The sequence below is a fragment of the Myotis yumanensis genome, unplaced genomic scaffold, assembly GCF_028538775.1.
Source record: "Myotis yumanensis isolate MYYU_CA2020_CCGP unplaced genomic scaffold, mMyoYum1.0.hap1 SCAF_5, whole genome shotgun sequence".
NCBI classification, from domain to species: Eukaryota; Metazoa; Chordata; class Mammalia; order Chiroptera; family Vespertilionidae; genus Myotis; species Myotis yumanensis.
The window spans coordinates 36,492,904-36,505,819 of record NW_027223756.1 but is presented as its reverse complement, the minus strand read 5'-3'; the positions used below and the strand labels follow the sequence as shown (position 1 = coordinate 36,505,819).

The 12,916-nt window shown below is 38.3% G+C and overlaps 1 protein-coding gene across 1 annotated transcript in view; it reads left to right on the top strand.

Moving 5' to 3' along the window:
* CHSY3 (chondroitin sulfate synthase 3) overlaps window positions 1-5,417 on the top strand; it is a 240,446-nt gene extending 235,029 nt beyond the window's left edge. The window contains exon 3 of the mRNA XM_070415060.1: window positions 2,926-5,417. Coding sequence (XP_070271161.1) covers window positions 2,926-4,488 — 1,563 coding nt within the window. The 3' untranslated portion in view covers window positions 4,489-5,417. The remainder of the gene's footprint in view (window positions 1-2,925) is intronic.
* Window positions 5,418-12,916: the final 7,499 nt, after the last annotated feature.

Below are 12,916 nucleotides of genomic sequence, written 5' to 3'. Positions count from 1 at the left end.
CTGTCTAGTTTTCCTTTTATGATCTCTCTTTTTTTATATAATTATTTCAGAGAGGAAGGGGGAGAGAGAGAGAGACATCAATGATGAGAGTGAATCATCGATTGGCTGCCTCCTGTACACCCCCCAATGGTGATTGAGCCTACAACCTGGGCATGTACCCTCACCTGGAATCAAACCGTGACCTTCTGGTTCATAGGTCAATGCTCAACCACTGAGCCATGCCAGTTGGGCTCCTTTTATGATCTCTTAATGGTGTTTTTGAGGAACGGCATTCTTAATTTTAATGCAGCCTAATTTATCAATCTGTTTTTATGATTAGTACCTTGTGTCATATATAAGAAATCTTCACCTAACCAAAAGTTATATAGATATTTTCTCATGTTAAGTTTTAGAAATTGAATTATTTTGCCTTTGATAGATTAACAATTCATCTGAGATGGATTTTTTAAAATTGTGGAATGTAGGGGCTCAGTTTTTATTAGCTTCCATATGAATATTCAAGTGACCTTGTACTGTTTACTGAAAAGACCACCCTTTCTTCATTCTTCAGTGTCATATTTGTTATAAGTCAAATGATAAGTCCTAAGTCATGTGTACATTTGTTCATGGATTATTTTGGTCCTTTGTTCTATTTATCCTTGTACCAATATCATACTAACTTTTTATTTGTAGTATATGTTTTTTTAAAGATTATTCTGAGTATCCTTGACTTTTCATTTCTATATAAATTTCAGAATCAACTTGTTAATATTAACAGCAACTGTTTATGATGAGTTTTGTACCAGAAATGCACTGAATCTCTATACCAATTAGGGAGAGTTGATATCTCACAGTATATACTAAACAAACATTGTAAATATATTCCAGCCATATGTAAAGAGGATAATATATCGGGATCATGATGAGTTTAGTCAAAGGAATAAAAGGTGGTTTCATACTCGAAAATCAACCAGTGCAAATCATCAGTACAGAAAAAAAAAAAATCCAAAAATCTTCTCAATGGGTGGAGAAAAAAACATTTGCTCAACATTAAAATTCATTCATGATAAAAAAAACTCTTGGCAAACCAGAACTGGAAAGGAACTTCTTTAATGTGTTAAAAAGAGATACTGACAACTTCTTCTCTGACTCTGGGATTGGAACGAGGATTCTGCTATAGCACATTTTACTGAAGGACCTCGCCAGCAACAGGGAAACTAACTCAGACTTTTTACTTAGCAGCTGGCTTCTGCAGAGTGACAGTGCCGAAAGGCAGAAGTCGCTAATCTGGAAGCTGGCACAGTGTCACTTCTGTGGTCTGCTAGTTAAAGTAGTCACAGAGGCACCCAGATTTAAGAGGAGGGGACACAGGCCGCACCTTTCTATGGGAGGAGTGTCAAAGAATGTACCCCCACCGATCTGGCACAAGTTCTTACATGTCAGGAACTATTTATTTTTGCAATAGAATGTGAACTCTCACTTGGTTGGGATAACTTGAGCTCCAGTTTGATTGATTATAAAATTATGAGTCATTAATTTGCTTCATTGGGGTCTACTGTTTTTCAACATTGAATGTTGCTGTGGAGAATGCTGTGACAAGATTCATTCTTTTACTACTTAGAGCCAAAGTGGGTTCTATTTGTTTATTTTATTTTGTTTTTCTCTTGGCCTAATTGCACACACATATCTGCTTTTATTTTAAGGATAGTATGTCCCTCAGACATATTTTACATACATATTTTTATCTCCTTTAGCATATATTTAATAGTATTAAATAGGTATCCAAACTTTTAAATCTATGTTAAATATACATATGGAGATATATGTTGTGTATATGTATATGTATATGTATATGATGTATATGTACATACACACAGAGATATATATATATATATCCAAACTTTTAACCTCTCTTTTATATTTCTATTATTTTGATAAATTTTCTTAAGTTTCTTCTTCCTGTGTTTGCCACAAATCTCTTTTTATGCTCCTTGTAATGTAACTATCAGTGGTTTTATTATCCTCTTTAAGCTCATTTCTCCATTCCTTGAGTTCTTTTTTATGGAGGTTGTATTGTCTATTTGATTGATCGATAACTTTTACTTGCATTGGATATGTATTCTTAAGTTTGCAGTATTTCTTTTCTCCTTATTCATTAATATAGTCACAGATTTCTCCTTCTCTTCCTTTACCTCCTTCTTTAGTACTTATCTTAATCGGGTGTGATGGAGAACACTTTATTGATTGGTATAGGCAGTTTGAAGTGTGATCTCCTAATTCTACCTTTCCCTCATTTACCTGAAGTAGTGAGCTTGTTCTAGACTAACAGAGAGACTTTCTGGTACATAATGATGTCAAGCATGTCTAATTTTGGATATGATCCTTTAAATCAGTAGCATAGATCGATGTAGTTTCTGTCCCACCTTACTTTACCAAGAACTTATTCTATAAAAATGGTATATCAGGATACTAAATAAAATTTACTTCTGCTTTGGGAGGGTGATATTGTCATTCCAAGCAACAGGACATTGGGTTCACAACTCAGTTGTACCATCACCATCACCATATTTTAGAAAATCCATTCTCTCCACTGTGCCTCTCCCTCGGAGTTATCCATTATAGGGTTATGGACATATTAAATTCTTGTTTTCTTTGATACTTTAGGGTGATTTCAGAATGAGTAGAGGGACAAAGATTCTTTACTTCAAAATATATAACTAGAGGTTAGTTGGAAGTATGCATATGAATTGACAGGTTAGTTTGCAGTATTTGAGCATAATATGAATTTGACATTAAAAACTATCTTAAATTTTTATATATAAATTTGACAAGCCATTTTGTTCCAAAATACCATATAACTAATTTTATTAAATATTTAATTGACGTTTTAGTTTATTGCTTTATTTCTTTTAAAATTTAACGTACTGACTTCCTTTTGCTTTTCAGATGCAGCAACTGTTCCATGAAAATTATGAACACAATCGAAAGGGTTATATTCAAGACCTTCACAATAGCAAAATCCACGCAGCCATAACACTTCATCCCAACAAAAGGCCTGCCTACCAATACAGGCTTCATAATTACATGCTGAGCCGCAAAATTTCTGAACTTCGCTACCGCACGATCCAGCTCCACCGCGAGAGGGCGCTGATGAGCAAGCTCAGCGACAGTGAAGTGAGCAAAGAGGATCAGCAGCTGGGGGTAATGCCTTCCTTCAACCACTTCCAGCCTCGGGAGAGGGATGAGGTGATAGAATGGGAGTTCCTGACAGGAAAGCTCCTTTACTCAGCATCGGAGAATCAGCCTCCTCGACAGAGCATCAGCAGCATCCTCAGAACAGCACTGGATGACACCGTCCTACAGGTGATGGAGATGATCAATGAGAATGCCAAGAGTAGGGGTCGCGTCATTGACTTCAAGGAAATCCAGTATGGCTACCGCAGGGTTGATCCTATGCATGGCGTGGAGTACATTTTGGATTTACTCCTCTTATACAAAAGACACAAGGGGAGAAAACTGACCGTGCCAGTGAGACGCCACGCCTATCTTCAGCAGCTGTTCAGCAAGCCTTTCTTCAGAGAAACTGAAGAGCTAGATGTCAACAGTCTTGTGGAGAGTATTAACCGAGACACTCAGTCATTTTCCTTCATATCTAACTCTTTAAAGATATTATCCTCTTTTCAAGGTGTCAAAGAAATGGGAGGCCACAATGAGAAGAAAATACACATTCTTGTTCCTCTCGTTGGAAGGTACGACATTTTCTTGAGGTTCATGGAGAGCTTTGAAAGCACTTGTCTTATCCCAAAGCAGAACGTAAAGCTGGTCATCATCCTTTTCAGTGGGGATTCTGGCCAAGATTCCAGCAAGCATATTGAGCTGATAAAAGACTATCAGAACAAGTACCCGAGAGCAGAAATGACCCTGATCCCCATGAAGGGAGAGTTTTCCAGAGGCCTTGGTCTTGAAATGGCTTCTTCCCAGTTTGACAATGATACTTTGCTGCTATTCTGTGATGTTGACTTGATCTTCAGAGGAGACTTTCTCCAACGATGTAGAGACAATACAATTCAGGGACAACAGGTATACTACCCCATCATCTTTAGCCAGTATGATCCAAAGGTAACCAATGGGGGAAAGCCTCCCAGTGATGATGACTTTGTCTTCTCAAAGAAGACTGGATTTTGGAGAGACTATGGATATGGAATCACCTGTATTTATAAAAGTGATCTTCTGGGTGCAGGTGGATTTGATACCTCAATACAGGGCTGGGGACTGGAAGATGTAGATCTCTACAATAAAGTTATTCTCTCTGGCTTAAGGCCCTTCCGAAGTCAAGAAGTAGGAGTGGTGCATATTTTCCACCCAGTTCATTGTGACCCTAACTTGGACCCGAAGCAGTATAAGATGTGCTTAGGATCCAAGGCAAGCACTTTTGCCTCAACCATGCAACTGGCTGAACTCTGGTTGGAAAAACATTTGGGTGTCAGGTACAATCGAACTCTCTCCTGACAGTCCAGGCAACACATATTGCCTTTTTTAAAGGGGAGTTTACCTCATTGTTGGTGGTGTTATTTTTATTTTTATTATTGTTATTTTTATTATTATAATTATTATTGTCATAATTTTATTTTGTTGTCCTGGTCTTAAACAACTCTTGGTTGTCTTCCAAAGGGTGTTTGTTGACCTCAAGCAAGAAGAGTCTGCAATTCACTGATTTTTCAGATTTCTACTGAAGTCAATATGTATTACTTTTATATATCTTTATCTGGGATTGAGTTAAATTGTCGCAATCAAATGACTTTTGAAGTTCATTCATCATAAGAGACAGCTTAGAAGAATGTTCACTTGGGGCTTACAGATGCAATATCAACTTTTATTTTGTGTGTCAAATTCAATGTGATACAAATATTTACTGGTGAAAGGTACCACAAAAGTGCTTTATGCTTCCTATGGGGAAGGGACTCTGTAACATAAACTTGAGTTTTGTAATTTATACAAGGACTTAAATATATATACAATAATTTTCTTCATCTTTAGAATTTTTAAAGTAAATGAACACTTATGATTGTATGTTTATTTTTTAAAAAGAAGTTTTAAAAATTGAGGAGTTTTGTTCCACAAGCAACCGGTACTGGCTACCCTGGTCTTAAGAAAATTATATACTCCTCACAACTGTCTGCTATAAATGCGAATGAACTTTATTTTCTCAAGGAAATATGATTTAATTAAATATTCATGTACATTTTAGAAGCTTTATGAAACAATGTCTTTCATTTGCTGGCAAGAAGATAAAAATGACAGAACCTGGTTATTTATAATAAAACACAGGTATAACAGTATTCTTTTTCAAAAACATTGAAACAGTTGTGTTGTTTTCTTTTAGTCATAGTCCATGTATTTCTTATAGTGGTTATAGTCACCAAAATGTGCTTACTACACAGTCTGGAAAAGTTAATAAGAAATTATAGGCATGCTATTTGTACGATTATGCTTTAAATCTGGCCTTCATAAGTGATTAAAATGAGCAGTTTCTTTGTTCAATCATTTTCAGTCCTGGAGAAGCATTCCTTCCCAGCCTCTTCAGCTTTGTAATCAACCTGAAACCACAGGAAGCAAAACTGCAAATAAAGGGGTGACTATTGTAAGAGCAGCCCCCTTGTAGAGATATCCCTAGGGTAAGGCACACTGGGTTCCTATAACTTGGGAGGACAAAGAAGCAGTGACTCAGAAAGCAGCAGGTGGTAGGAAAAGAAAGGTAGCCTGGCTACATAATGTAAGGTGTACTGATGCCTTCATTCTACCATGTAAAACTCATCACCGTGGCCAAGATAGGACTACCAATGTCAACTGGTTATTTGAGACTCATATTGATATATTTTTTCCTGCTTAAACAGATCTTCTCTTGGGTGGGAAGAGGTAAAGAGGAGAGACACAAAGTTTTTCTAGGTTCAAGTCTAGCTTGGGCTATTTCTTCCAGGACGAGGCAGTCCTAGGTGAGGGCTCCCTGGGGCTGGTAGCACTATAGCCTCTCACCCAGGCAATACCAGCAGTTAGAAAATGGCTTCATCTTCTGGGCTTCCTCCTGGAAGAAGGAACTGCCCAGGGCCGATCTGAAAATGCAACTATGTGTCTGCTGACTAGAGATGGGCTCCAGCTTTCTTGTGTGAAAAACAGAGGAACTTGGTAATTTACCTTTCCAGTGAACATTTATTCTCTTGGTTGGACTACCAGTCCACATGTGGGTATTTCATTTCTGTGGCTCCCCATCTATTAACTAGTCATAATGGTCTCCACTTTTAGATTTAGAACTATCTCAGCTCTAACCACGTTGCTTTAGCCAAGTCTGTATGGGTGAAGTGACATAAATAGTCAAGCAATTCCGTGGTGGTGTTCATGGTGGACAGCTTGTGCTGTCAGCTGGCGGAGACCATATAGAAGGGCTGCTACTGGCATCTGGAATTCTGAGCACTTTTTTTTTCCTGCTGACTGAGGTCCAGAAAATAATATCAATACTCTGGGGCCTGTCATAAGGATAAATTTAAAAGGACAATGCAAGTAAAATGGATAGTGTGGTGTTGAGTGGACAGCAGGTGATCAATAAGATGATGTTGAAGGTTGATGACATTGTTATTGGGGAACATTTAAACAGAACATCCATAGCTGACTAAATAAGGTAATGTCAGTAACATACATATGTTGTGCTTCACATTATGCTGCTTTTCAACCTTAGAGGAATTTTGAGCAATAAATACTAAACAGATTTTAAAAACACTCTTAATTTTACTAGTGTAATTCTAATAAAATTTCAGTCAGGAAATATTGCAGTGCAAGCGCTTAAAAAGTCACAGGAAATCATAATGCAAAATTATAAACTAGAACTTAAATACACCCGTATTAACTTCAGTACAGTGTGTATGTTCAAATGAGATCTCTGAATCCCCTTGTTGCATCAGTATAATTTCACCAGTATAACAGGAGAATGCCATGTCATCCCTGGGCAGCTGCCTCATGACTAAGACTTGGGGTGTTTTCAAGGAGTCCTTTATATTTAATCCTCTGTAAAACTCTGTTATTTCAGTTATCTAAGTTAAAGAAAAGAGCAGACCCTGATTTCTTCATTAATAAAATCACTAATAATTGCTATTTAGTAATAGATCCTCCCAAATAACTATCTTTACTGCATGTTAACATATATACTGTTCAGTAATATAAAACCTGCAACAGAGCTAAGTCACACTATGTAAAAAATAAGCTATTAAAGGAAGGGTTTGTGAAGACCAGAGCAGAGGTCCATTCTGAATTGTTGAACCTGCCAAGTTTTTTAACATCAAAAAGTGCCATTAATTCCTTTCTAATGAATATGACATTATGAAGATTATATGCTACAGTTAAGGGAGTGCCATCATGTCTGTTGTAATATTAAGCAATGTTATTTTGGGGGGCCCCAAAAATGTCTTCACTAAAAGAGATTACCACCCCTAAGGCTAATGCTACATGGCCTCTTGTCAATCAGTTCCCAGTAATGGTAACAATTTAAAACAATCACTTTCAAATCTATTTCAATGCAAATTTTAGTCTTATTGTGTGAAGACAGAAAATCAACGTTCAGAACAGTATGTGCTACATTTTGTCTATTCAAAGGGTAGGGGGAGAAAGCATGTGTCTTTTCTGCTTAAGAACCTCAGTCTGAAGATATTATACGGAAAATTCCAGAAATAAGCGATTCCTAAGTTTTAAATTGCACACTGTGCTGAGTAGTGATGAAATCTCGCGAGTCCCGCTCTGTCCAGCCCCGTCTGGCCCCGCACGTGGCTCATCCATTTGCCCCGCGTCTCCAGGCTGTAGACCTCGCCCGTGACTTTCCTGGTAACCGCCTTGGTTACCAGATCTGCTGTCACAGCATTACAGCGCTAGTGTTCAAGTCACCTTTACTTTGCCTCATAATGACGCCAAAGCACAAGAGTAGTGATGCTGGCAGTTCAGAGAAGCCGCAGAGAAGGCGAAAAGGGCTTCCTTCAGGTGAAAGTTCTCTACTTAACAAGGAGAGAGTTGCATGCTGAGGTTGCTGAGCTCTAAGGTAAGAACGACTCTCCTACCCTTGAAACTGTGAAGAAGGAAAAAGAAACCCCTGCCAGTTTGGGGAGAGAGAGAGAGAGAGAGAGAGAGAGAGAGAGAGAGAGAGAGAGAGAGAGAGAGCGCGAGAGAGAGACTGACTACATTGGTTAAGCGGCACATGACTGTGACAGGGCTACCTCATTCACCTCTCTGCATCTCATCACGTGGACAGTGTATCATCTCACATCATCACAGGAAGAAAAAGGGTGAGTACAGTACAATAACCTATTTTGAGAGACCACATTTACATAAGTCTTATAACACTATATTGTCATAATTGTTTTACTGTATTATTAATTATTGTTATCTGTTATTGTGCCTAATTTATAAATTAAATTTGATCATAGGTTTGTATTTATGGGAAAAACACATAGTTTACATATGGTTCTGTACTATTTATGGTTTCAGGCATTCACTGGGGGTCCGGAGGTATCCCCACAGGTAAGCGGGTACGATGGGAATCACTGAAGACATATCTCTTCGGGAAGCAGCCTGTGATCATGGTGATTATGGGACGAGTGGGACACTAAAGGGGGGACATGTTACCAGTTCTAGGTGCTACTGACTTGCCTGCCTTCCCCATCTCCCCTTTTATTAGCATCCTAGTCATTGTCAATCATACAGGAAAGGTAGTCTGTCTGTCTGTCTTGTGTCCAGAAGCCTCCTAGAATTTCCATTTGTGAGCAGTAGCAACAGGAGCGGTAGGACGGCATCATGGAATATGCCAATGCAGCTCTGCCTCTGTGTGCCCACAGCCTCGCTGGGGCACCTGCCACACTGCCAAGGTTGCCCTGACAGATGGTAGGCATGATGGTGCCCCCAGGTGGTAATACAGTCATATCTGAAGCAAGCAGCAAACCACCTGGCACTGGCACAAAGATGCCAGCGTATTCTCGTATTGCAGCCAATTTGACATGCACCCATTTCCCTCTTCTTCTCTATGTCCAAAGCTGCCAAGGTCTGCACCATATTTGAAATTCTGCTCCATTCAGGATTTTATTGCAATCAAATTCAATCCATATGTGTTAGTTTACAGGTTGGTATAAAAGCTGAGATTATTGAGTTTTGTTCCATTTCGACCCAACTTCAGTCTTTATTTATAGGATTAATTCTGAAGGAATTTGTGAGTAAAAGATCAGAAGGATAAAAATTTATTTTAAATGGACCTATAAAAAGAGTGACTTCAACAGAAAAAAGAGAGGAGCATTTTTCCGGTAGGATACTTGCTCTTACCTGCAATATTAATCAATGAAGGAATATTTACTTACAAGGTGTTTAGGAACGATACTCTCAAGTAGACACTCTAAGACTGAAATATGCATCCCAGAAAGCACCACGCTCCGGCCTCCTTCTCTGGGTGTTCTCCATCTCTTTCTGAGTTCTATCCTGACTCTTGTCCCCTAAATTCCCACAAATACACATTTTCTTACTTTATCCAACTGGGGGAAAGTTTATGTATATGCAAAATAGAATCTAAGGTGAATTTCAAATTTAGAAGTATGAACCTATCTGGATTCTGGAATTATCAGTCAAAAATGACTCAGAGCCAGAGGTTCACATAAAAATGAAAATAAATACCACAACCTTAGGGTGAATCACTTTCTGTGTCTAATCTTGTAAATATTCAGTCACCACAATCAGCTGCAAGTTTATTTCCCTCTCCCTCTTGTACCTACCAAAGTGGCTCCAATACCTATTTCTAAAAGGACAATCTTTAATAGGTAATGAGTAAAATGTTAAAGGCATACCATTAAGAAAATGGGGGGGGGGGGGGGGGGCGGGGGAGGCATTGCATTGTGTGTCTGCTTTTTTAAAAGTCTTTTCATTTTCTCTGCTAGTGGACTCTTCTCTCTCTCCCACACTTAGGAACAACTTGCTCCAAGATATGCAAGTTTTAGACTGTAAGTTTCTAGTATTGGTTTTGAGAAGTTGCCACTGTATAAATCAGCCGTGGGCAAACTACGGCCCGCAGGCCAGATCCGGCCCGTTTGAAATGAATAAAACTAAAAAAAAAAAGACAGTACCCTTTTATGTAATGATGTTTACTTTGAATTTATATTAGTTCACACAAACACTCCATCCATGCTTTTGTTCCGGCCCTCCGGTACAGTTTAAGAACCCATTGTGGCCCTCGAGTCAAAAAGTTTGCCCACCCCTGGTATAAATCATGACTTGAAGGCTGAAGTTAACCTAAATTTTTCAAGTCTTTTTTGTTAGCAACCCTGGTCTATTTAAAGCATACTGGAATTTATTTCTCCTTGTTAGCCAACTGGAATCCCAGGGGCAGGGATCTTACAGAGCCTCTTGAGTATTTCATTTAGAAACTGAAGGCAGAGAATTTTGAAACCCTTTGATCCCCTTCAAGTACTTCCCATTTCTCAATCAATCTGTTTAACAATAAATGCAGGCTTGTACTTTCATAAAAACAACACATTGCATCAAAATATTTACTGAATTAATTAATCACTCATTTAAAGGAAAAGATATGTCATGAATAAATCTTACTGTATATTCTTAGAAGTTATTTTGCTTTAGGAACTAAATTTATAATGAAAGATATTTTATAATTTATTTGGTAAGCTATTATTATATGCAACTTCAGGATACAGAATAATTATGTATATGATTTATACAATTATCACTGTTTTCTCTATATCTATAATGTTCATATTTTCATATTCTATGCAAGACAATCAGAATTCTTCAAAGAAGATGAAGAGCTCCGAAAGGGCTCAGAAGGGAAAGAAACCATCATTGCTCCTTTGCTTTTACACTTGCCCTTAGACCAGTGATGGCGAACCTATGACACACGTGTCACAGGTGACACGCGAACTCATTTTTTTGGGTTGATTTTTCTTTGTTAAATGGCATTTAAATATATAAAATAAATATCAAAAATATTAGTCTTAGTTTTATTTACTATGGTTGCAAATATCAAAAAATTTCTATATGTGACACGGCACCAGAGTTAAGTTAGGGTTTTTCATAATGCTGACACGCCGAGCTCAAAAGGTTCGCCATCACTGCCTTAGACAATGGGCAGTTAATTCAGGAAGGGTCCTTTTGTCTTCAAACACTTCTCCCATTTGTCAATTCATATTAAAAAAAACCCAAAACATTTTAATAAGGAAGGGGAAAAGGCAAAGTGACTTTTTTGTTATTTGAATCATCATTACAACAGCAAATCAGCTATTGTTCATTAAGTGCTTACTTGCTCTGCACTGTTCCTGGGGAAACGTTGTCTCCATTGAGCTTCGACTCTAAAGTAGGTACCATTATCCCCAATTTACAGATGAGCAAAATGGATGACAGATACATTTTGTTCTCCAAAATGAAAATGCCTGGGTTTGAGCTGGGACGCAAACACAGATCCATCTTAGTCCAGACACAGACTTTCTTCAGAAACAATAAGTGAGGCAGGATGGACTGTGTATCTCTTTGTTTCCCCACCTCAAAGATCACTTAGGTACTCTCTGAACAAGATTGAGATGCATTTGCACGGGTATCATGTCAGTGATGGCAGAATGGTTCTGGCAGAAACATTTTCTTCCGTCCTTTCTCCCTCACTCTCTTGCACCCTTCTTCCTTAGTTCCTTCACTTAGCAAACATACTCTAATGCCTTATTTGAGACAGTATGCCAGGGTAACATCTCATTTTGTTCAAACCCTGCCTTGGTAGCACCAATCCACACCAAGTGACGGATTGTCCATAATGCCACACTTCATAATTTGGTCACATCAAAACATCTTAATGGAGAGAAGTAGGATATTATGAAATAGAGATAGATAGTAAAACAAATATCTCAAAGAAAGACTTTAAAACCAGAGAATGCATATACTGGGGTGGGCAAAAGTAGGTTTACAGTTGTTTGTATGGGAAATACAATAATTAATAAATAATAATACAAGAATAAATTCTGTTTCACGTACTCACAGCTATAAACCTACTTTTGCCAACCCCTGCATTTTGGAGTAAAATTACTTGCATTTACATATGCTTTTAAATTGTATAATTCTCTGAACGTACTTCTTAAATAAATATAATTAAGTGTATCAAACATATTCGTTTGTGCTTCTAAAATGTATGCTTCATTGTTTTCAAATAGCTCCTAAATGTTTTAATTTTATTATTATTACTAGAGGCCTGGTTCACAAAATTCGTGTACTAGGGAGGTCCCTCAGCCTGGCCTGCACCCTCTCGCAGTCCGGGAGCCCTCGGGGGATGTCCAACTGATGGTAGTTGGACATCCTTAGCACTGCTGCTGAGGTGGGAGAGGCTCCCGCCACCACTGCTGCGCTCACCAGCCATGAGATCGGCTCAGGCTTCTGCATTGAGCATATGACTCCTGGTGGTCAGTGCGCATCATAGTGACCAGTAGTTCCATCGTTCGGTCAATTTGCATATTAGCCTTTTATTATATAGGATTGTTTAATGAAATAATTGTTTACTATGACACATATAGGAAAATGTCAGTCATTTTTTTAAACAAGAGAATTTTGGGATAATTATAACTACATTTTTGGCTTTAAAAAACCCAGTAGTGCCCTGAATGGTGTGACTCGGTTGGAGAATCGTCCTACACACCAAAATGGTAGCAGGTTTGATTCCTGGTCAGGGCACATACCTGGGTTACTGGTTCCATTCCTGGTCGGGGTGTGTTCAGGAGGCAACTGATCAATGTTTCTTCCTTTCTCTCTCTCTCTCTCCCTCTCCCTCTCCCTCTCTCTCTCCCTCTCCCTCTAAATAAATAAATAAAATAATATGAGATCCCTGCTAGTAATATATTTTTTTTAAATCCAGTAGTGAGTCGGTTATAGGTAT